Here is a 25,820-nt window from a genome sequence, read left to right on the forward strand (position 1 = left end):
TAAAAGGCATACCATATCTGGTGGCATATAGAAAACTTAATTTCAGACGAAGGATGATATACTTAGAGGGAAAGGAGTGAGGGTATGAGGTTAAACTAACTTAGCACCTTTGGAAAACTCTAACCACTAGACTGGTAATTTATGGATGAATGTATAGACTCAACCTCCTATCTATTTAGATAGTTACCCTATGTATAGATAGCAAAAGTTAGGAGATTGAAAGTGGGATCGAGAGAATACAAATGAAAAAAAGAAAAGAAAAAAAATAACAAGGAAGAAAAGAGAAATAAGAGAAGGAAAAGGAAAGTAAGATAGAAATCAAGAAAAAATGGGGGGAAGGTGGGGTATATGCAATTCCTCTATATTATATTACTTTGGTAATTTGGTTGTTCATGCACAGTTCTTGGTTTCACGTACGCTGAAGTTGTGAAGAGAGAGAAGAAAAGAGAGAAAGAAAGAGAGGAAAAAAAAAAGCTCTCAGAACACAGTTTTCCTTGCTTCCAGTAGGTGACATTGTCTATTCCTAGCTTGAGCCTCTGTATTCAGGGTGGTGGGTATAGCCAGTGTGAAAGGAAATGAGCTTCCACCTGTATCTTCCCTACTCTAGTCTCTGAGGTAGAAACCAGGTGCCTGTACAGTTGTTGTTTTGCATTGATAGCTACAACCCCCAAAAGGTTGTCGGAAATATTTTGAGTTATGGCAGCTAAGGGTGAGGGAGTTGGAAACCGGGTACCTGGATCAGCCACAGAACAGTGCTGGTAGCCACACCCCCTTTGATGGGTTTTAAGGGTTGATGGGCTTCCTCTGGACTAGCACTTGGGCTGGGGCCAGACTTCCTCCTCCGGTCTGGCTGGGCACCTGGTGTCTTCCTCCTCTGGTCCCAGCTGGGCACCTGGCATCTTTCCTCCTTCGGTCTGGCTGGGCACCTGGCATCCTTTCTCCTCCGGTCTCTAGTAGCAGTTTTTAAGGACCATGGACTGGCTTCTGTTAGGAGGTGTCAGTTAGTTACAGGTGATCACTTGATGTCTTACTTTTGGGCTGGCACATCATAATGGCACCATGGCTCAAAGGTAGAGCATTTGCCTACTCTGTGGGAAATACAGAAAAACTGTTTCATGAAGTCTCTCCTGCTCATATACAGGCCTCTCAAATCTCGCCCCTCTCTGCAGAGTGTGAGAACACTTAACACCATGAACTAGGAGAGGGTGGAACTGTTGCTCATGAAGTATATGTGAAAGGACAGAGTTTTGGACAGAATCTCTGAATACAAAGTTTAAGTCCTACAGTAAATTAAGGAACAGTTAAACTCTTAGTCCCATGGCACATTTTGAAGTATTTTCCTAGGAAACCAAAGAAAAACAAGGGAAATAAATTATAATGTGGTGATGTAGGTGGACCAATCTGCCAATGCAGTGAAAAGTAGCTTCCATCAATGTGCTCCTGGAGGTCTCCTAAATGCATGGTGGGTGGCTATTATGATGTCCTGCATTCTCATAGAGACTGAGATTGGGAGTGCTGAAGAAGGGGATAATGGTTAAAATCTCAGGACATAATTCTAAGGATCTCTGGACCCTCAGCCACCAGCTGGAAACTGGACCCTCATTTCGAATGCTGTACTTATTTCTTCCCCATCCTGGTGTTTGTACTCCCTTGAAAATTTGTTTCTATGATGGGTTGAGCAGACAGAGAGTAGTAGATCCCATGGTAGACATTTGTGGGCTGAACCTTCTTCAGCACTGTCACCATTTCTGGTTGAGGGGTAGTGGCCCAATTTCCTGCATATGTCACAGAGCCATAGGATAGCAGGCAGGGGCCATGTTCTCCAGAGAGCAGAGTCCCCAGAGAGTTTGGATCATAGTAGTAGACCTGGCTTCCTTCTTGGTAGGGAGGTGCAAGGCTATGTCCCTGACTTGGAATCTGCGATGGTGTCACTTGGACAAACCTGGCAGACAATGATGTATACACAGAGACCATCACATTGGTATTGGAAGTTTTGTCATATTGGACTGTCATAGAAGTGGAAGAACCTGCTGTGTCCTGTTCAGTGAGAGTCAGACTAAAATCCTCAAGTGAAGATGAGCTCTTTTCAGCACTTCTTGGGATATACCATTCAGAAATATTGGTTAGGAGGCATATGCCATGGGCATCTGGTTCTGGCCAGTAACCCCAGACACCATGTCTGTGCTAGAATGTTTATAAAGGTAGGCACTGCCCACGAGTGGCTGGAAGGAGGTGCCACAGGTTGAGGGCAGTAACCATACTGAAGTGGCAGCTGGAGCAGAGGCTCTGGAGAAGTTGCAGACACTTACTGTGACGGAAGCTGCATTGGTTGCCACAGGAATAGAGAATTGCAGAGAATGTGCAGTTCCATGTAAAGAAAAATTTTGGAAATTTTCTGTAGGAAGCAAGAGTGAGGTGAAAATATTGATGAGACAGGAAGATTCTTGCGATATTTGAGGATGAATATCATCCTGAGGTTGTGGCAGTCAGAATGCTTCCAATATTAGAAATCATTGAGATACCCCAAATATTACCATTTAGGTTGGCTGCAAGTGTTGGAGAAGTTTGGTACTCTTCTGATCAACTTTCTTTTCTCTACAATTGGGCACCATAGACCCAAGTGGTTTGCTTCACTCATTTGTTCACTAACAGCATCCTTATCTCTCCCTTATCTTTCCTTTGAGTGGACAATAGTATTGACTTATGAATATACCCTAGAACTGAAGCATTTTAGAACTTTGAGAACATTTAACATTAACAGTTTGTAAGTGACAAAATAGGGTCAGAGAAATAAGATTGACTTGTTCAATATCAGTAAGGGGTCATAGAAAATTCCTCCCTTGCTGGGACTCTGTGCTCTAGACAAAGAGCACAAGTCAGGAGAAAAGAATTTTATTTTCCCCTGTTCAGATAAAACAGTTCTGGTATCACCACTGCTATTTTTAGTGTCTCAGTTTGCTTGTTCAAATCATATACCATTTTCTAGGGTTCAGTTTTACTATCTAGATGGTACATTTAATGGGTCTTTCTATACCCTCTTTGAGCCTGGCTTCTAATTCTACATCAAAATGAATACCTGAGAGTAACTTTCTCAAGAAATGCCTCCTGGAAGAAAAAATATTTAAACTTTCTGAGTTTTAGGTGTCTAATCTGGAAAGTGGTTACAATAATGGTAGGAGTGATAATTCATCTGTGAACCAAAGTGATATATTAGTTAAGGTTCGTATGGGGGAATACATAGTAAGTTATGGAAAGATAGAAAGGCAAAAAGTGAAAAACAGCACAGAACTACAAAGAATACATAGGTACTAGTGAAATTTTAGATATGTAGCAAACATCAAAGCATAGCAAATTTTCTAATAAACAATGATCTATTATCATGCATACAGTATTAGAAAAGTGAATGTTTCTAGTTTATTTTCCTGAATGCTGTTAACCAAAACACTGCCCACCATTGAAGGTGGTTTTCAATAAATTTCTATGAAGTACATATAGACAGAGAAACTCCTATCAGCCAACATAAGCAGCAAAATTAAGAAAAGTGAACACATAGGGAGCCAGAATGTATTTCAATATAAAGCATATTTCAATAAAAAGGATTATGAAACCAGCTGCAGTATCACACACCTGTAACCTCAGCTACTCAGGAACCTGAGGTAGGAGGATTGCAAGTTTGAGGACGGTCTTGGCTATTTAGTGAGACACTATCAAAATAAAATTTTAAAAGGGCTGCGGCTGCAGCTCCATGGTAGAGAATTTGTCTTACACATGTGAGGCACTGGGTTTGATCCACAGCACCACACAAAAATGAATAAAGATTGTGTCCATAAAAAAGGAAGGGATGCAGGGGATGTAGCTCAGTGTTAAAATGACCCTAGGTTCATTCCCTAAAACTGTAGAAAAGCAAAATCCAAACCAACTTCTTTCCCACCACATGCAAAAGCAAAAACTGAAGCAAAAATCCACTATGATTTATGGTGGGGTGGGCCTGTAGTCCCAGCATTCAAGGGCTGAAGCTGTGGGATTGTTGGAGCCCAGGAATTCAAAACCACCATGGGTAATTTAGCAAGATCCTGTCTCAGAAGCTCAACAAAATGTGATGGGGATATAGATTGTGGTAGCGTGCCTGGTTAGTATGAGATCCTGCATTTCAATCCCTGCATTCATTACCCAGGATTGGAAAGAAGAAGAAACAAAGGAAGAAAGAAAAGGAAGGAAGGAACAAAGGGAAAAAGTGAATTTTTTACAAATAGAGAACAAAACAAGAAGGGTAAAGTAATTTTATCAACTTTTCTTGTTCATCTTCCTCTATTACCCCTAAAAAGTAAAAGATATGAATGCCAGTAGGTAGATATTTCAGTTAATACAATTTTTTTCTGATAAACATTTCAGTCATAATAGGCAAAGAAAATTCTTCAAAATGAGCATGTAATTTATATTTGTCCTGAAATTCTACTTTATAATTATTTTTAACAAGAAAATGTTATCCCTAAAGTCTGAATAAACCACCACCAATAGAATATAATAATAAATTTAATTTTAATTTTTTTTATGGTTACTGGTGCTGGGAAGTGGAACCAGGACTTTAGGATGTTAAGCATGACCCTCACCATGGACCTACTCCCCCAGCCTAAAATAATTCTTTGATATACAGAAAAACCAAAAAGACTTCACAATATTAGATAAATATGGAAATTAGAGATGTAGAATTGACTTTTTATTCTTCCATAGGTCTCTCTTCTGGTTCTTAGGCTTAAAAATCATTAATGACTCTTTGTATGTATTCTATTTTAGAAAGAAAACACTTGGAAAGATGAAAAATAGGTTCTACTCCAAAACTACCTGTCACACAAAGGAATTTGTCCTTCTGATACAGGTTAGGGCACATCAGTTTTTTAAAATCCATGTAGTTCAAAAATCAAAGTAAAATAGGACATGGAGAATGCTGTTGCCCCAGCCCTGTCTACAATCACTTTCTCTATATATTTATAGAAAGAATCATTTCTAAAACATACTTTTAAAATGTTCACTTCAAACTGTCAACATCATCTGTGTTCAAAGAGGTCATAGAAAAACTAACAGCCAAGTGTGACGTTTGTGATAAAGTGCTTACCCCAGTAATGCCCTAATTCAAGTCTTAGTTTCCTTGAAGTTGGTTATTCTAAACATCCTCTAAACCAGCCTCATGTTTTGCAGATCACTCTGTGCTGTCTGTTGATTTAAAATCTTTGGTTCTCTTCCACAATCCATCCCAACCAACCTCGTTTTTCTTGAGAACATGTCCATGCTGAGGTGGCTGAGGCTGTTTCCCAGTATGGATTTCACAGGTCACTGTTCACTGGCCACCAGCCACTGTGTTGAGTGGTTATTGGTCACTGGTCACTTGCATGCTCCAAATTTGTTTACAACTGCATGGCAAGCCTAAGATTCTAGCAGGTGGCATTAGGTTTGGTTGGAGAATGATGTCACAAAACTCGCTGTTTAGTGGTATAAGGTAGCCAATATGGCGGTCAAATTCCCAAAAGAAGGTGGGATTGGGTAGAGAAAATGACAAGAGAGTTGATTGGATGGATAAAGTGACAAGGAGAGTTATAATAGAAACTAAATGGCTCAGTTCTGGAAAGGTGAATCCTGCAACAGGGACATAATGGGCTCACCCCAGGCTCATCCCTCCCCCAGGCTCTTGTGTTAGGGATATTATCTCAGTGTTCCTTCTAAATGTTCATTAAAATATTATGAATATGTTATAAATTATATTTCACAGTATAAGAGGTAATAGTGTATACATTTCTATATTAACAGATACTGTTAATATCCCTGGAGATGGAAGAGAGAGACAACTAGATTGAGCAAGTATAGTTATTGTGGAACCATAGAAGTTGATTTGATTTGTGAAGTTACTGCAGTTTTCAAGGATTAAGAAAGGGGTTAGTCAAAAAGTTTTTTTGTTGTTGTTTTATTTTTCTGGTTTTAGAAGACAGAATACTTTTCTTTCATTGGTTTATTTTTATATAATCTGTTGAGCCTATTGCCTCACAGATGCTAGGCTAATGTTCTATCATCGAGCCACAATCCCAGCCCTAGTGTGAAGCTCCTTGAGTGCATTCTCTGGGGAATGATGTGGTCCAAGATTTCTCCTTGACTCCTACTTTCTTTCGGCTTAGCTAGGCCAGGTGGGACTGGTAACTCTCTTCTGCTCTCCTTTCCCCACTCCCTCTTCATTGTAGACATTGTTTCATGGACAATCCTTGATTCTGCCTTAATATACTCATCAATATTACTTTCTTTTGACTTCAGGAGCAGGGTTCTTCTTTTCTGTGAGCTGATTCTTGCAAAAATAAACTCTGAATAATAGAAGTATAATCTAGAATGGTGGAAGACCCAGCTGACTGTAAAATTTTCCTCTTCTGGAGTTTGTTGTACTGCTTTAACTTATAATTTGCTGCAGGCAGCTCCTTTGATCATGTAGACATCCTGCCATCAGCCTCTTTCATATGTGAGAGGCACTGAGGATCCTTCTCTCTTCTTATTTAAGTAGATCCAGTGTGGCAGTTACTGTGACTTCCTCCCCCATGCAAACAGCCACTATAGAATCTCGGGCTTCTCACTTTCTTTGTCTTGCATGCTTGGAAGACCAGGAGAATAGTTAGAACATTAGGAAAACATAAAGAGAGGGTAAATAAAAAATAGTTAACATGGATTTTTTTTAAAAAATTTATTTTTTTCAGAAACAATTCAACACATTTAGGTCTCATTCTGTGTTAATAAAAGGGGCAATTAAATTTTGAGGGGAGGTGCATTTTCTGGGAATTTAAACCAGGGAAACTTTCCCATTGCATTACATCCCCATCCCTTTTTGTTTTCTTTTGAGAAAGGGTCTCAGTATATTGCTTAGGGGCTTTCCAAGTTGCTGAGGTTGGTCTTGAACTTGAGATCCTCCATTCTCAGCCTTTGAGTTTCTGGGATTACAGCCATGTTCCACTGAACCTAGCTTGTGCAATATATATATATATATATATATATATATATATATATATATATATATATATATATGAATGTATATATATATGAATGTATATATGAATGTATATATATAATTATATATATATGAATGTATATATATAATTATTATATATATGTATATGTGTATATATATATATATATATATATATTTGCTTATTTTATATTAGCTAGGTAGAAAGTCCAGAATCTGTCATGAATTCTATAAGATAAAGATTTTAATTCTTATTTTGTTTTACATCATATGACCTGATTTTTTCACCCATTAATATGTTCATAGTGTATAGATGGCTCTTTTAGGCTCTGTGTTTTCAGCTCACTGTTTTGGGTCATATTTTAAAGAAATCCAACATTGGTAGACATATTGCATGTTTTTCCATTGATGATTGTTTATGGTGAAGTTTTGTGAATTAACTTAACCTGATGGATTTTTGGAGAAAAGTAAAGAAAGGCATTTGGAAAAATTCTTGTGATGAGTTATGCTGTGTACCCAAGGAAGAGGTGTGTCTCTGTTCAGCCCAACTTCACCTAAAAAACTCCTTTGCTTTTGAACTTGTGGAGAGTGTTTTTTTTCACTGACTTCTCTTATGAGTGTTATAAAGTAAGTCAGGACTGAGTTGGCAAATACACACACAGAGAGACACAAACACTCAGTTGGTCAGCTGGTTTGGGGGAGTAAAACTATGGATTTAATCATTTTCCTTTACAGTAAGCTTTTTTGTGTGTGTGTGGGGAAGGGTACCCGGCATTAACTCCACCACTGAGCCACATTCCCAACCTTATTTTTATATATTATTTAGAGACAGGGTCTCATGAGTGGTTTAGTACCTTGCTGTTTCTGATGTTTACTTTGAACTCGGGATCCTCCTGCCTCAGCCTCTCAAGCTGCCGGGATTACACAGTAGTGCCACCATGCCCTGTTAAACCACAATGGAAAGAAAAGACTTCAATGGAAAGAAAAGAGTACAATGGAAAGAAAAGACCAGGACTCCAATTATGAATCAAATTAAAGTGTACATAGGAGTTGTCCAGGACTGTGTGTCCCTAAACCACAGACTAGACCCCATCTCTCTAGCAATACAGTTTTAGCATAAAAAGTTGTAAATGGGGGTGTCTTGAGAACTTACAGATAACAGGATTTTGAGAAGCAAAATACAAAGGCAGATAGTAGGTTAATGATGTACATGGCTTAACATTTTAATGTAGGGAATAAATTCAAATTTCAACATCAGAATTTATGAGGCACCACTGAGGTTTCATAATAGGTTGTTATCTTATCAGGGGAAGCCAGGAATTATGAAGAGCCACTAAGGTTTTAGAGAGGGTTGTTATCTGGCCACAGAAAGCCAGGCATGGGTGAGGTCAAGGCATGGGCAGAAATTTCAAACAAGGTTAGAAATCGTAGTAATTTATAGTAAAACAGAAATTAACTTTTCATGACTTTGTGATCTGATGGCTCCCAATCTTAAGATGAAATTAGACTAGGTTCATCATTCCCCCCTTCTCTTTTTTATGTCTCTTTCAAATCTTTGGTAAAGGGTAGAGGAAGAGCTCTGAAGGAATTTTAATCCCTTAGGTGACAGTCCCCAACTTCCAAGACTCACCCAAAACTGGCCTCCTTGATCCAACCTGACTGGATTTACTTATCTATATTGACTGTCTATTTCTGGCTTCATTGTTGTAGGAAACAAGGAGTGACAACTGTTGTGGCTTCTTTGGAGCTAAGAGGGGGTGTGATGTGGGATGGGGCAAACAGCTTTGGAGTTCTAGTCAGATTGAAGTCTGGTTGCGGAAGAACAGGTGGTAAAGTCTTCTGGGAATGGGTGGTTCTATGAATGAGAAACCAAAAACATGAGTACTGAACAAATATTGCAGTCTCTGGAACATGTCAATGAATATGAAGACAACAGAAGTTAATATTTCTCACTAGGAGGTGTGAAGACTTGAGAAGATGTCCCCATGATAAGGCCAGAGTAGACAAGGCCTTTATATTGGAATGTAAATCTTCAGCATCTTTAGAGTTATCAGGAATGTAAACACAACATTTAACTTTTAATGTTGCAGATGTCCATCCCCATGAGATGTAGTTATGCTACTCAGTTTCATCTGATCTTGTAAAATTTTTACTGGTACGACCATCATGTCTAGTAGAGAACCCTTTATTTCTGTTACTTAGGGCTGGATAATCATACTAGCAAACATCAAGCCTACCTGTATAGGTTAGGAATATCTGTTGGCCTTAAATTAACTAAAAACTTCTGACTCTGGCAGTTCCTCTTGATAGTTTGTTTTGATAGTTATCAAGCATTCCTGCTTAAGAATCTCTCTTTGTATCCTCCAGTCTTAGTAAGCGCATATATAGAAAAAAATTGCTCATATATAAAAATACATATTGCAGTTATAAACCTATTTTCCCCATCTCTTTCAATGCTAATTATGGAATATAATTTTATTTTTGTGCCTGAGTGGGGTAATGCTTAGCTGAGAATGAATTGTGGAATGTTTGGCAGTATAAAGATATGGCTTGGACTATGTAAACTTTTTTAAAGATGTTTTTTCTTTTTAGCTCAGTTACATACCTCAGATAGCTTACTTATTTAATACTTGTGTGTAATATGAGACTAAGAACATACAGTGAGTATCTGAAATCCAGATTATTCCATAAGTTCTCTGGGACATCACAGCTACTATAGGTTAAGGGTATAAGCACAAAATGGTGGAGACAGGTGCAGACCTTATGAATTCATCAAAACCTTTATTCAGCTGTGTAGTCAGGTATCAGATGGGCAAACTTTCTGGTTAGAAAATGGCCACCCATTACAGGAGCAATCTGGATAACACCCTGGGAGGTGACTTAGCCTTTGAAGGAAGATTTAACAAGATGTGGGCATTCAGGAAAAAGGTTGCAAAATTTTTTTTACTAAGCAGTGGTTTTACAGGACAATAATGGAGGGTCTAATGTACTGCCACTGAGAAAGGGTATATTGGGAAAGGATCAATGCTTGCCCTTTTCCGGGTTTGTCTTGTCATTGAGTGATGTTTGTTTCCTTTCCAGGGATTGTCTTGTCTCTGGGCAAGGATGTATTGAGGAATGATCATTGTTATTAAGGTGGTGCCTTCTTCCCTTCCGCCATCTTCTTCAAAGGCCACACTGTTTTTGAGCTTTGTCATTTTCATGTCCTTCAAAGGCAGTAGGTATAAGACCAGGAGGAATGTGGAGTATTGTCAGCTTTTTGTTACTGTAACAAACACCTGAGATATTCACCTTTAAAGAGAAAAGGTTTGTTTTGTTTCATAGCTTTGGAGGTTTCAGTCCTTAGTCAGATGGCAAAGCAGCACATGATGGAAGGGTGCATATGGTGGAACAAGCTGCTTACCTCATGACCTGGATGAATGAGAGAGAGAAAGGGAGGGAAGTGGAGGTATTGGGCCCCATTGTCCACTTCAAGACCATGCACTCAGTGACCAGAAGTTATCCTACTAGGCACCCCCTTTATTTCCCAGTACTGGAGTTTTAACCCTGGATCATTACCAGCTCTTTGAAAATTTTATTTTGAGACAGAATCTTGCTCTAGTGCTCAGGGGGCCTGGAACTTGAGATCATTCTGCCTCAGCCTCCCAGGTAGCTGGAATTATGGACATAAAACATTGTTCCTGGTTTAGGCCCCACGTCTTAAAAGTTCCACCTTTTCCCTATAGTACCATGGTGAAGACTAAGTCATGAACATGTGTGCCTTTAGGGAAATTCAAGGTCAAACTTTATAGCAGGCGGTAAGATGATTTTTGATAGCAATATAATTTGTACATAGTAAAATATTCAGATCCAACATTCAGTTATAATCAGGCAAATGCTATTTGCCTCTCCTATTCTCAGGATTCCTAGCCATATTTTTTTCATAATTCCATCCATTGAATTGTAGCCTGCAGACTCAGCAACATCGTACATGCTAAACTAGTCTAAAATGTGGTCAGAAGGGCCTAAAGAGCCTTGATCCAAAATTATGGAACGTAGCATCAAGTCCTCCCCTGACCTAAACCCTCAGTTTTTGAACTGAGAATATCATCCAAAGGAAAACTCCATCCCTACATTTTGTACTGAGCAGAATAACTAGGACTCATCTTGGTTCAGTGTACTATACTATCTGTCACTGTGTTCCTTCCATATTCTCTTCTTGGTTTTATTAAAGATAGGAAACCCTCAATCATTCATACACTACATTGGTTCTACCAAAAATTGTCACATTTTATTAGTGTCAACTACTTCACAGTTGCTCCAAAGAGCGCTTACTCCTGTCTCTATTTTCTTCTTCATGTATTAGGTATCTTGAAAAGATACCTAAAATCCTCCAATGACCTCTCATGAGGCTTGGGATTAGGATTCATACTCTTTACCAAGATTGCAGAGTGATTCAGCCACTGTCGCCTCTCTGACCTCATCTCCCACTTTCCTTCTTCCTTGCTACTCTCCAGCCACACCATAAGGACATCTGCAGTTCCATTCCAGACCTTTGCCCAGTTGATTACTCTTATGAAGTTCTTTTGTAGTGCTCTTCACTTGGCTGGATCCATCTTATCATTCATGTCACCTCCTCAGAGAGAACTTCCCTGTCCATCCATTCTAAGGAGCTACCCAGTTACCCTGTATCAGTTGGTCTTGTTTCAGTTTTCTTGATAGTCCTTACCTCTCTCTGATATGGTTTGGTTGGTGTATTGTCTTTCATTGCCCACCAGAATATGATGTCCAGAAAGACAGGAGATTTTCTGACTTGCTTACAGCTCCCTTCTCAATGTTGACATTGTTTTTGGACCCTAGTAATATTCAATACATATTCCCGGTTGCTCACATATTACTGAGGTCAATGTTGTCTCCTTGTGCCCCAAATCAGTTCCATGGATGGTCTAGCCAATTCTGGTGATAACCCCGATGTGCAAAGCTAACCCAACCATTATGTTCCTGGGACCAAGAATTCTTCAAAAGGCAGTCCTTGGTAGAAGCATAAAGCCTCAAGGTTAGATGCCTTCATTAGCTATCATGTTTGAAAATGTATACTAGCTAATGGATCTACAATGAAAACGAACACATCCTGTTTTGATAGATTTCTGATGGCTTAGAGCCATCAGAAGGACAAATAATTTTAAAAGATGAGCAAGGAGGCTGAGGTTGTGGCTCAGTGGTAGAGTGCTCACTAGCATGCATGAGGCACTGGGTTTGATCCTCAGAATCAGACAAAAGTAAAATAAAGATACTGTTTCCACCTAAGCTCAAATATAAATATTGTTTTAAAATTCAGCAAGATACTTCAGATGATTTAGGTGGGTTACATGCATTGAAACACTACAACAGCCTATGTGGAACATTGCTAGAGAAAGGAGGTTATCAGAAAGCAGAAACGGAATGTGTATTAAAGACAAATTGTTCACACTGGTAAGATGTTTTCTGTGAATCCATTGGGAAAATAAAAAGACAGATTTTGAAAAGTAGATACTTGGGAAGACAAAGATGGGATTAACTGGTTCAAATATAGGTAAATACACAAATGCATTGCAATTTGTGAAATTGTACATTATTATTGTAGGTAAGTTATCTTCTTTATCACATGGAATTGGGATTACCTGATGATGTTGTCCCTTAAGAATGGAGGTGACTTATCCTTTGAAGAGGTGTGCATTAAGCCCACAAAATGTGGGCATTGAAGAAAAAGGTGGCAGTAAAACCATACATGTAAAACCATAACATGAAGAGTAATCTGTGGTTTGGAGCACCACCTATAGTTTCTTTAAAGACTAGTATATCCTGTCAGCAAGGAAATAACAGATTTGGAAAACATGTTTTTCCTCATGCATGGAAAGATCTTTAATATGTGTGTCTGTTAAAATTAATGATTAAGTGTGTACCTGATGGATTGGTTGTATTTTATAAATACTCTGTTCCTTTTTTATGGCTAGTTAGCTATGCACTATATAATTTATATTAAGTAATTCAAAATCTTTGTTTCAGTTAAAAGTTTCATCTCAAGGTTGAGAATTTCTAAGAGTTAAATGCCATAAGAAACTTTTGGGTTCTTTGGTGTACTTCAGGTCAGTGATTTTATCATTTTCTATTTGGTTTACACATTTACTTTATGAAGTGGGTAATAAGCAGACACTGTAACTGTTTTTTATGTATAATTTTTAAAAGTTTTTAAAATTTATTTGTTCTTTTTGTTTATACATGATACTAGAGTGTATTTTGACATATTAGGCTTACATGGAGTACGACTTTCCATTCTTTTGTGTTTGTTTGGTTTTCGGGGAGGAGTTAAGAGAAACATCATTTCTCTAAACACAGTTCCAAACCAGCCTCTGATCTGGTCACACCAACAGTGGCAGACCTGCCACCAATGAACTTGTTGCGCTGAGTCAATGTCCCAGGAGACAGTCCTGTTCTGGAACTTCTGTCTGGCCACCTGGAGAGGAGCTGGTGTAGGAAGGCCTTCCTGTGGTCTACTCAGTAGAAAAACAGACACAGGCCTGATTAGACCTCTGGTACAACAGCGGGTCAGAGCTGGAGAAGTAAGCAGTGCCCTGGTGGTCTGCATTTTTTTCAGTCTTTCACCTTTAGCCCTTGGTCCCAATGTTCAGTTGCCCAACCACGTATTCCTAACTTCCTATTCTTGTGGTTATTTGTGGAGTGGAGTTACATTGGTCATGTATTCACACATGAACACAGAAAACCTATGTTTAAATCATTCCACTACCTTTCCTATTCCCACCTTCTTCCATACCTTAATTCCTTTCTCTAATCCAATGAACTTTTGCTCTTCCCTCCCCCATCCCCCAACATTCTGTGTTAGCATCTATGCATATCACTGAAAATTCAGCCTTTGGCTTTTGGGAACTTTGCTTATTTATCTTAGCATGACAGCCTCCAGTTGCATCCATCGACTGGCAAATGCCATGATTTCATTCTTCTTTATCACTGAGTAATATTCCATTGTATATAGATACCACATTTTCTTTATCCATTCATCTGTTAAAGGGCTCTGTTGGTCCCATTGTTTAGCTATTATGAATTGAGCTGCTGTAAACATGAATGTGTCAGCATTACTATAGTATGCTGATTTCAAGCCCGTTGGGTATATCCCATTCAACAAACATGTACTGATCAGCTCTTATTTTTGAGACATTTTTTAAGACATGGGACACATGGAAATTAACAACATATGAGAAAATTTTGTGTCCTCAAGGGTATTACATTTTAGGAATTGACGGGCAAGGGATTGATGGAAAGTCTAAACCATAAAGACAACAAAGAATTAAATTACACAGTGTATTCAAAGGTGCACAGCACTACAGGAGATGTGGTCCCTGGTGAAGGGAATCAGATGGAAGAAAGGGAGAAACCCAGAGAGGTGTTTGCAGTTTCAAAGAGTGTAGTCAGACAAAGCCTCATTGAAAGGTACAATTTGAGAAGAGACTTGAAGTAGGTGAGGAGTGTTTTTTACGCTTGGAACATTAAGTGGGCTCAGGGGGTCTGGACTGGAGTGATTGAAAGGGAGCATAGCAGTGGATCAGGCAGAGCCAGAGTCTGTGAAGCACTACAGCCTGTTTTTGTGAATAAAGTTTTATTAAAACAGAGCTAATGTCCATGTGTTCTCCTATTTTGCATGGCCACGTTCATGCTACAAGTGCAGAGTGGAGCTGTGGAGACAGAGACAATCTGGCTCACAGACAGTTATGTATTTACCATCTATTGGTCTTTTTATGGAAAATGTGTATGTCCCCTATCATGGATAGAGGAAGGCAGTAAATGGTTAGGGATTATGTTAGAGCAGAAATAAAGGAATGGAGTTAGAAGTGGGTAGGTTCTAGATGCGATGTGAAGAGAGGGCAGATGAAATTTACTAAAATTCCAAGTGTGTAATTGGGAGAGAGAGACAGGAGTCAAAGAATGTCAAAGGTTTCTGGCCTGGACAACTGGAAAGATGACCCTAAGGAAGACAAGGAAACTGTGTATAGACCTGACACCCCGCCCCCACCCACAAGGGAAGGAGAGCAAATAGGAGATTCCTTCTCAAATGTGTTCAGAAAGAAGATACAAAGAAAAGAAAGACACATTTGGACTAGAGGCCATGTCCCCATTCTCCACCTGTCCTACAGACTACTCCCTCTTCCTGTGGCCAGATATCCCTCCCCCATGAACCTTGAGATTGCTTCTCACTCAAACACCAACATAGCAAGCAAAGACACCAGGTGCCATGGTCTTTACAGGGGACTCACAGTCTGCCTCAGTGTCTTACTTAGTTTGGGGGAAATGAAGCTCTGCTTCAGGGAACTAAAACCTGCAATGTTCTCAATTTAAAATAATTATGTTATCCATCAAGATTTCAGAAATATGCAGGCAGCAGTGTAGTTTGGAGTCTCCCAAAACAAAGAGAAGAAAAAGACACATTTTTCCTAGAGGCCATGGAAATAGATGAAAGAAAGCCAAACCCTGGAGTAGCATTGACTACAAAAGTAGAGAACACAGTGTTTTCTAGGAACCTCAGAACAAGAGGATAGGGCAAACCACCAGCAGGAGGCACCAGACCTGCCTGGCAGCAGCACTTGCAGCAGAGGAAATGGGAGACAGGAGGCTTTGAAAGCTCCAGCAGGCATTCCTGCAAAGCACTGTGGGCCAGCAGGAGAAGAGCAGCTGAAAATGAGAGGGGGTCTGGCCAACCCCAAAGTGAGTGCAGTAGATCTACTACAATATGTACTATATGATGTAATCAATATGGTACAACAGCTGTTTAAATAGCATTTACATTGTGTTATGTATGGTAAGTAATTATAGATGATTTAGATAATTTGAATGTGTGCAGTCTCTCTTCAACTCTGTGGAATTTGGTGTCTATGAGGGGTACTGGGTGCAATTCTCTGTGGATACTGAGGAGCAGCTGTAAGTTCAAGTGTCCCACATTCAAATCTGAAGGGCTGATGCTGTCCAGCTCCTGAACTCTCTTGAAAAATGAACATCCAATGCTACTTTTCAGGACAAGGCATCACCCAGAGGAGAAATCGCTGGGAGGAACAATAGAAACAAAGGATAAACCTCCCTGTGAAAACAGCCAGAAAATTTTAGAAAATAAGTCGACATGTTTTTAATACTTCAAGAAGGAAGAGGAGGAGGAGAAGAAAGGGAGCAAAGGGAGAATTGGGAGGAACAGAACTGGAGGGGAGAAGAATAGGTGTAGGAAGGAGAGGTTTAAGTTACTGTTCCATCACATAAGAAACTCTATCCTCAACCATACTTTTATAAAGAAAATGAATTTTGCATAAAAGTGCATAGCAAGAAAAGAAGGAAACCAAATCCCAAAATAAAGGTATTCTAAGAAACAGGAGAATAGCATCCTCTCAGAGGACGAAAACAAGTAAGGAATGAACCCCCCAAGCACATCAGATGGTAGCCTACTGTTTCAAAACTAGCTATAAAACAGAAGGCCACACAATGCAAAATAGAACTGAACCTGAGAGGGTAATGGAAAATTATATCATGGATATAGCTTTCTGTTTGAGATGGTGAAAAGTTTTGGATTTGGATAGTGGATAATGCTCGAACAACATTGTGCATCTACTTAATGCTATAGAGTTATCCAAATAAAAATGGTTGAAATGTTGAGATTTATGTTTCATAATAAAAAAGAACAACATAAATGGAAATTAGATGAGATGGTAGAAATCAAAAGAAGACTAATCTAAAAGGGAAAACATGAACAAACATAATAGATAACGTCTAAAAAGAAAGAATAATGAATTTTTTAAAAAAAATGAACCACATGATAAAAAATATCCCAGTTAAATAGGAAAAGCAAGAAAGCCAGGCAAATTCTACAAAGAAGAATGCAAATACACATAGGAATTTAATATGTCATAAAGGTTACATTTCAAATCTGTAGGTCAGATAATTTAACAAATTGTGATACATACATTTTGGGGTTAAATATCTCTGGAAGTTTCCAAAATGTGGGAAAAGGTGATGTCTCCTGTGAGAAGAGTGGTGAAGATGGTGACTGGCAATTTTGAGGGAATGGGTAAAAATTGTTGGGGCTGCTGGATCCTGTAGCTGTTGGCAGGTTGCTCTTTGCGCATGCGCACTGTGCTTGCATTAGGTGGAGATGGAAGCCAAGGAGAGATGTTTTTCTTGTGGGCTTCGGTTCATGGCAATGGTCCCTGAAGACAGCGCATGCCAGAATCAATGGAAGAGGACCTGACAGGCTTCTCAGTTCAGTATTTAACCCCCTTTCAAGTGTGATGTCTCTCCTTCATCCCCTACCTCAACGTCTCTATGCTGTGCTCTGAAAGCCAGGTTGGCTGCCTGCAGGGGAACCTTGCCAACATTGAGGACTTGAGGACACAAGCCTCAGATTGAGGCCTTGCTTCTCGACCATTAGTAAAGTGACAGAGTGATACTGGCCTTGTGTGTGAAGGTTAATTCAAGTAGTGCCTCTCTGCTGCCCTGGTGCATGGGTGTTGAGTCAATGGTGATTTACTCCAGGCCCTGTTCTGGGTGAGCCTCATGTTGCTGAGTTCACTTGGCCAAGTCCCATGTTATCAGCTTCGCTCAGGTAACTATGAACCCTCTGACATCCCTGGTAGATTCCCTGTGTTTTGTATTCACCTTTCCCAGCTAGGATCTTAAGTGACCCAAACATGGTGGACTGAATCTTATTTTATAAAATGCCTTTCAAGTAGGCCAAAAATTAGGCCATTCTCCATGAGAGTTTTTTGTTTGATTTTTGCATTTCTTCTGGTCAACCTGAACCCATCTCTTATAATTTTCATCTTGCTTGACATTTTATCATTTTAACCCTAGTTTCAAACATTGTGTTATTGGTCAGCCATTTTGCCAATTCCTGATTCTTCCAGTAAACCCACACATCTCTCTTCCTTTTGCCGTTCTAGTGCTGGTTCATATTCCTTCCACTTTCCCCCATTCCTAGCCTTTTCTTCTATTGTCCTGGCCAAGTTTGAGTTCTTTTCTTTTCATGCAGACTGTGATCCCCACCACTACCAAAATAAACCACACTTAACAGCCATTCAACTCAAAATTCCTGTTTATTATCTGCTATTCAATTCCATTACATTTCTTTATTCAATTTTATTAAGTTTTAAAAGTATATTGGAATGAGTACATATTCATACCTCTATGAGGACAAATGTTTGACAGCCAAGTGGTAACACAAGGCCTCTTTATTATCTATTAACCAATTCTATGGAATTTCTTCATTCAATTTGACTAAACTTTAAAAATATATTAGAGTAAATAAATTTGTATCTTTTTATCTACATATTTATAAAAATTGTATCTACACATGTGGGAAACTATGTGATGCCCAAGTAGTACCAGAAAACATCTTTATTAATTTTCTCTCAAACAGTTCTATTACATTTCTTTATTCAACTATATAGTCTTAAAGTCTGTAAGTGAATACCTTTGTATCTGTGTACCTCTCTGTATATATATGAGGAAAACTATTTGGTATTCAAATGGCAATATAAAGCCTTTTTATTACTTACCCTCTAATCAACACTATAGCATTTCTTTATTAAACTGTATTACCTTTTCAACTGTGCCTAATGAATACATTTTCATGTATCTATCTATGTGTATATGAGAACACTATTTGTTACCCAGGTAGTACCCAAAGGCCTCTTTATTTTCTAACAATTCTCAGTGGTACCAGAAGGCCTCTTTGTTATGTATTAGTGAATTATATTACATTTCTTTATATAATATTATTAAACTTTGAAAGGATCTGAGAATAAATAAATGTGCATCACTCTATGTATATACATGTGGAAAACTATTTGGTCCCTAAGTGGAACCACTGATCTTAGCAGCTCTTACATTATGTAGCCATAGTAGCGAGAAATCTCCGTATCTCTTTTCCTCTTAATGAAACACTGCACTCTCCCCAAAGCAGTGTACTTGGCAGCATTCTCACGCTCTTGTTGAGCCTTCTTCTTTGTGACTTCCTGCTCTGGCCTCTCCTGTTTGGTAACGGGAGTTCATACTACTTGCCCAGGAATGTTGGATTTCCTTCATGGAATTGGTTGTAAGGCAAAGTCTTGGGGGTAGATATTGGTTTTGAGGCTTGAGGTTGTCACTGGGTCTTGGTCCCAACCATGGGAACTGGTTGCCAATGGAGAGAAGTGCGAGATGATGTTTTGTAGGGTGCAGGTCCAGAAGCAGCAGACCAAGGGACACTAGGCTGGGTAGAAGCACTCACACCTGACTGAATGGCATGAGTCAAAACGGGGTGAGCTGGCTTGGCAGGACGCATCTAAGATGGATTGGCAGTGTCTGGTTGGGATTAGTTGACTGCCATGGGTTGAACTGAGCTAGCGGGACCAGGCTGGGCAGGGTAAGCCCAGTAGGTCTCTGTGAGGCCAGAGACTGTGGCCTCCAATTGATTACTGGTCGAGGTGGAGGTTTCTCCAGGGTCAGAAAAGGCAAAGGTACCAATTTTACCTTTCCAGGTGGTGGAGACTCATAAATGGATGGAGCGGGACCCTCTCCTTTAGCACTGATATCTGGGTTCTGGGCTTTGACTTGTGATTTCTCAGGACCCCTAACCGCCAGCCGAGGTTTCATAGGTGGACATGGACAGGGGTCTTGGGTATTGCCTGAGTTTCCCAGGGCCCGGGAGGAAGAAGTTTTCCAGTGCGTGGAAAACCTGTACCGAGACCAGCATGTGCATGCTGAGACAGCTCCGAGGGTTTTTAAAGGTCTCTTGGCAAAGTTCAGGTTGGTTCCTCTTCTGCTTCAGTTTGAGCACAGTTGGCTTCTCTTCTGCCTTGACTTTGTTGCCTGGCTGCTGCTTCTCCTCGGCTTTCCTGGAGTTGTTTTCTCTGGTCCTCTTGGTCTTTTCCTGCCCATGGCCCTTAGCCATGCTGTTCCTGCTGGATGCAGCTTTCTGAGGTTTGCTGATGGAGTGCTTGGCTGTATGCACATAGGCCCTACTGCTGTCTGCATCCCTGTGAGCAACTTCTCTTCCTAATGCACATTCTAGGTCCCTTAGCTACATTTTTGCCTCATGAGTTCCATCAAGAGACTCTGAGGCTTTATGTTTGTTGTTCCTCACTTGATCACTAGGACCCTTTAAGTCACTTGTGACTTTCTGCCCCTAATTCTGCATGATGGCGATGGTGTCATTGGATTTTGTTATTGTGGGACTTTCAGGTTGGTCAAAGTCTTTTAAGGAACTGAAAACCTCAGGAAGATGAATTTCCCCCACCAGTGCAGTGAGGTTTTCAAAACCACTGCTAAATTTAATCCCATTTTCAAGTGTGCCTTGGTCCTCAAGACCCAGGCTATTCCTTTCTAGATGGATATTTTCAGAATGTGGCTTCTCCTCTTGGTCCAGAAGACCAATGGAGGCCAGAAGCTTGTGTATTTCAGGGATGTCTAAAGGGAGTAGTGGAGGATCCTGGTTCTCCATGGCAATTGGGTATGCATCCAGTGGCTCTGAGAGCATGGTGTTAATCTCACACAAATTCTTAATCTCTGTTTGTTCCTGGCTTTGATTTAAAGGCAATGCCAAGAAATCAGTATAACTCTGGACTGGAGTTATTGTGGAAATGTCCCCAAGTTCAGTTTGTGAGTTTTTCTCAATTATTTGGCTTTTTCTGTTATTGAAAATGTATGGGAATTCTTGAAGCTGTGGTAGACAAAATGTCTGACTTGGAGGTTGCAATCCCAAGGAAGACTCCATCCCTAGGGAAGTTTCCATCCTTGCAAAGGAATCAAGGATGATGGTAAGTAGGATGCTCCCTCTTCCCAGCAACACACTATTTAGATAAACCACCTATTGTGGAGAAAGCATTTCTGTTAGCTCTTTTTAAGTACCACAGAGAGGTATCTGTTAAGAGTTGCATATTAGTTACAGGTGATCCCTTGAAATCTTGCTTTTGGGCTGGTTCATCACCATGGCAGCATGGGTTTCCGGTAGAGCACTTGTCTCCTCTGTGGAAAATGCAGAAAAACTGTTTCATGAAGTCTCTCACTCTCATATAGGGGCCTCTCAATTCTCTCCACTCTCCACAGAATGTAAGAACACATGACACCATGAAGTAGGAGGGGGTGGAGCTGTTGCTCATGAAATCAATGTGAAAGGTCAGGGGTTTTGGACTCCTGCTTTGGACAGCATCTCTACATACACAGGTTATATCCTGCAGTCAATTAAGGGACAATTAAACTGTCACACCTTGATATGTGTTGTTGTATTTTTCTAAACCAAAGTAAAATTAGGGAAATATATTTATAGTGTGGTTGTGTAGCTGGACTGAGTGCAAAAATAATGAACAGCCGCTTCCTCCCGTGTGCTCCTGGAGGTCTCTTAAATGCATTGGTGGCCATTATGCTGTGCTGCATGCTTCTCTTTCAGAGACTGAAAATGGGGACTGCTTAACAAGATTGTGGTGAAAATCTCACCACTTAAATTCTAGGGATGTGGGGACCCACAGTTTCCTGCTGAATACTGGACCCTCCTTTTGAATGGCAATCTTATTCCTTCCCCTTTTTGCTGTTTGTACTCACTTTGAAAATTTGTTCCTTCTCAACTTTGAGTGGACACAGAGTAGTAGATCATAGGTGTAGGGTCTGATGGTAGAACATTTGTGGGATGAACTTCCTTCAGCCCTGTCACCATTTCTGATTGAGGGGCAGTGGCACTACTTCCTGCATATGGCACAGAGCCATAGAATTGCAGGCAGGGGCCATGTTCTCCAGAGAGCAGAGTCCCCAGAGAGTTTTGATCATAGTACTAGACCTGGCTTCCTTCTTGGTGGGGTTGTGAGAGGCAATGTCCTTGATTTGGAATCTAAGATAGTGTCACCTGGACAAGCCTACCCAGATAGAAGTGGATACCCAGGGATCATGACATTGGCTTTGGAAGTTTTGTCATACTGCGATATCATTGATAGGGAAGAATCTGCTGTATTCTGGTCAGTGACAGTCAGATTAAAGTCCCTGAGTGAAGATGAGCTCTTTTCAGCACTTCCTGGGATATACCACTCAGAAGTACTTGGATACGGGGCAGGTGCCATGGGAGTCTGGTTCTGGCCAGTAACTCCAGACACCATGGCTGTGCTAGCATGTTGATAAAGGTAGGCACTGCCCATGAGTGGCTGGAAGGAGGTGCCACAGGTTGAGGGCAGTAACCATGCTGAAGTGGCAGCTGGAGCAGAGGTGCTGGAGAAGTTGCAGACACTTCTTGTCAGGGAAGCTGCATTGGTCATCACAGGAAGAGAGAGCTGCAGAGAATGTGCAGTTCCATGTAAAGAAGAATTTTGGAAATGTTCTGTAGGATGAAGAGGGTGGTGAACATATTGATGAGATAGGCAGATATTTGTGGATGTAGACTTAGGGCTCAGGCACAGTCTTCTTTTTGTGGTTTCAGAATGTGGGTCTGTATTCTGGAGAGGGATTGAGCCAGACAGGTCACCTCATTAAGAATTTTTTTTTGTACACAATTAAGAATAGGGGGAAGAACGTTTATTATAATAAAGGTGAAGATTAACTGATTTTCTAGTGCTAGGAAAACAATTTTAACAGGTCATATCTTTGGGAGCCTATTTCCCTTAATGAAGGCCATTGTATCCTTTTCAAACTCAGGGTGCACTTTCCATGATCTCAGGAGTTCGGGTCCTTTGGAGCATTGCAAGCATGATTAATGTTGGAACCATATTTTCCTGGTGGTTTAATCATTTCCAACCTGCTTGAAAGACTGTGGATAACTAGAATAGAAATGAACTGTATAGTTACAGCTAGTAGCCCAGGTATATGTGTAGAAAAGTATTTCAAAGAGTTAAGGGAAGAAATCCCTTTAGCTAAACTGCCCCAAATTTCTTATCAAAAGTACATGTTTTTTTCATTAGCTATGGCAGAACCTGAGATTGTAATTTTCATTCAAACAAGTGTTGATATGAAAAGGATCAAGTCCCTTTAGGTGATTGCATACATTTTGCCATTGAATCTCAGTGTCATCATATGGACCTCTAGTGACACAAAATTTGGTGATATTATAATGACAGTGAAGTCTCTGAGCCCATCATAAATCTTGTATTTATTCTCCTAGCCAAATAATAGAATAGTTGTTGAATTTTGTTCAAATTATCAGGATCCATATGTTCTTGAGTTTGCCAAGTCTTTGTAATATTCTTATGTGTTGAGAGCCACAGCCAAAGGGGCCCCAGCAAACTTCCAGCTGCCGGCTGATGATCCAGCTGCCAGCAAACTTCCAGCTGCCGGCTGATGATTGGCTCACAGTGGCCCCAGCAACATCTATCTGATTGGCTCCTCTGCGGTGATGTTCATTGGGCTGTTTCCCTGCCCTTCAGACTGCCAGCTGATGATTGGCTCACAGTGGCCCCAGCAACATCTAGCTGATTGGCTCCTCTGCAGTGATGTTCATTGGGCTGTTTCCCTGCCCTTCAGACTGCCAGCTGATGATTGGCTCACAGTGGCCCCAGCAACATCTATCTGATTGGCTCCTCTGCAGTGATGTTCATTGGGCTGTTTCCCTGCCCTTCAGACTGCCAGCTGATGATTGGCTCACAGTGGCCCCAGCAACATCTAGCTGATTGGCTCCTCTGCAGTGATGTTCATTGGGCTGTTTCCCTGCCCTTCAGACTGCCAGCTGATGATTGGCTTACCGTGGCCCCAGCAACATCTAGCTGATTGGCTCCTCTGCAGTGATGTTCATTGGGCTGTTTCCCTGCCCTTCAGACTGTCAGCTGATGATTGGCTCACAGTGGCCCCAGCAACATCTAGCTGATTGTCTCCTCCACGGAGCTGCTCATTGGGGGACTTCTTTGGCTCTGCCCACACAACCCAGCCAATCGGCCTCAAGAGCAGGAGGATTGTGGGAGGTTGGGAGGCTGGTGTGGGGGTGAGAGGCGTGTGGAAGCCAGTGGTGGCAGTTGGGTTCTGAGGGTTTTTTCCCTGAGGAGCTGTTTTGTTTGGCGTTTGTAGTTCTAAAAATAAAGTTAGTTTCTTTTGACAAGTGGCTCCTGATTTGTGCCAAGCCAGACTTCGGCATTTGGTGGCTCGCACGGGGAGCGACTGAGGGTAAGTAAACTGCCCGCCCCTGAGGGCAGGGCGAGAGGATGGGTAGCCATTCTAAGTTTACTCTTTTGTTTTGCTTCATTTTTGTTTTAACTTGCCTGTCCCTGGAAATGAGTGAGAGGGAAGAAAAACCGCTCACATTTGAGGAAAAACTATTTGCGTCTGAGGAACAGATAGGGAGAAAGGATGGATGCATATGTCAGGTTCCATGTCAGGAGGATAGAAAGGCTGATATAATGATTTTGTGTGGTTCCATTTTTATTGGATTCTGTCTCGGTTTTGTTTGCTGTTATCTTGCTGGGTTGTATTATAGTAGAAATACGGGATCAGCAATTAGTAAAAAACAAACCGAAAGAGTGTTAAGTAAATTGTTAGAGGAAGGAGGCTTCCCAGTAAAATCAAGAGCAGTCAGGGCATACGTTGATATAATACAAAAATATAGCCCATGGCTTTTTAAGGAGGAGTTGTTAGATATATCACAATGGAACCATCATGGTGAAGATTTAAAAAGAATAGAAAAGAACAACCCAGGGACTCTGCCAGTTGGCACATTGCCATTGTGGACGTACATATCTGGTTTGCTTAGTCCAAAGCCTTCAGTTCAGACAAAGGTAGAGGAAGGAGAAGACATATTGATACAAGTACAAGAGAAGGTCTTTCGAGTTAGTGAGACAGAGGAAGGAAATTTAGAGCAGAAAAAGCCATCAGGGGAAAAGTTACAACAGGAGACTGCTAATAACATCTTTCTATCACAGAGCGAAAGTGTCCAACCAATAGCACCACCTCTACCAGAGGGCATAAGTGTCCAATCAACAGCACCACCTCCATATGCTAGGAGAGCCCCAAACCCCGCACTTGATAGTTGGGATCCTGAGACAGGATCTCAAGTATGCCCTGTATTTGAGGTAGGAGGGCAGCGAATTCACCAGGGTTTAAATTTCACATCAGTGAAGGAGCTAAAAGAGGCTGTAACAACCTATGGTCCTCAAGCACCCTTCACTGTAAGCTTGGTCGAATCCATTACCAACTTAAACATGACGCCAGCAGATTGGGCTAATGTTTGTAAAGCTGTGTTAACTGGAGGTCAATACCTGTTATGGAAGGTTGCCAATGAGGAATTTTGCAAGGAGATGGCTAGTCGAAATGCAGCAGCTGGTTATCCTCAGAGAAATCTAGATATGTTGTTAGGAAAGGGACCTTATGAGGATCGGCAGCAACAACTTGCATATGATCCTGGTGTATATTTACAAATTGCTGTAAATGCAGTTAAGGCATGGAAGACTTTACAAGGACATGGAGGGTTACAAGGTCAATTATCTAAGATAATACAAGGAGCTAATGAACCTTATGCTGAATTTGTAGATAGGCTTATTCAAACAGCTACCAGAGTTTTGGGGAATACAGAACAAGCAATGCCATTAATAAAACAACTGGCTTATGACCAAGCGAATCGTTGGTGCAGAGATATCATTAGACCATGGAAACAGGAAGATTTAAACACATAAATTATGTAGAGACATTAATGAACAAGAGCAAGTTATGGCAGCTGCAGTAAAACAGGCTTTAAATGCCAGATACATTAATGAACAAGGGCAAATTGTGGCAGCTGCAGTAAAACAGGCTTTAGATGCCAGAGACATTAATGAACAAGGGCAAATTGTGGCAGCTGCAGTAAAACAGGCTTTAGATTCCAGGCCAAGAACATGCTACA

At 40.6% G+C, this 25,820-nt stretch overlaps 1 protein-coding gene across 1 annotated transcript in view; it reads right to left on the reverse strand.

Moving 5' to 3' along the window:
- LOC101974067 (uncharacterized protein C2orf78-like) overlaps window positions 1-19,934 on the reverse strand; it is a 77,739-nt gene extending 57,805 nt beyond the window's left edge. The window contains 3 exon segments of the mRNA XM_078027902.1: window positions 1,647-2,120; window positions 2,123-2,443; window positions 19,619-19,934. Of these exon segments, the coding sequence (XP_077884028.1) occupies window positions 1,647-2,120; window positions 2,123-2,443; window positions 19,619-19,934 (1,111 nt within the window).
- Between the last annotated feature and the right edge of the window lie 5,886 nt (window positions 19,935-25,820).

This window comes from Ictidomys tridecemlineatus, chromosome 12, assembly GCF_052094955.1.
Source record: "Ictidomys tridecemlineatus isolate mIctTri1 chromosome 12, mIctTri1.hap1, whole genome shotgun sequence".
Lineage (NCBI taxonomy): Eukaryota > Metazoa > Chordata > Mammalia > Rodentia > Sciuridae > Ictidomys > Ictidomys tridecemlineatus.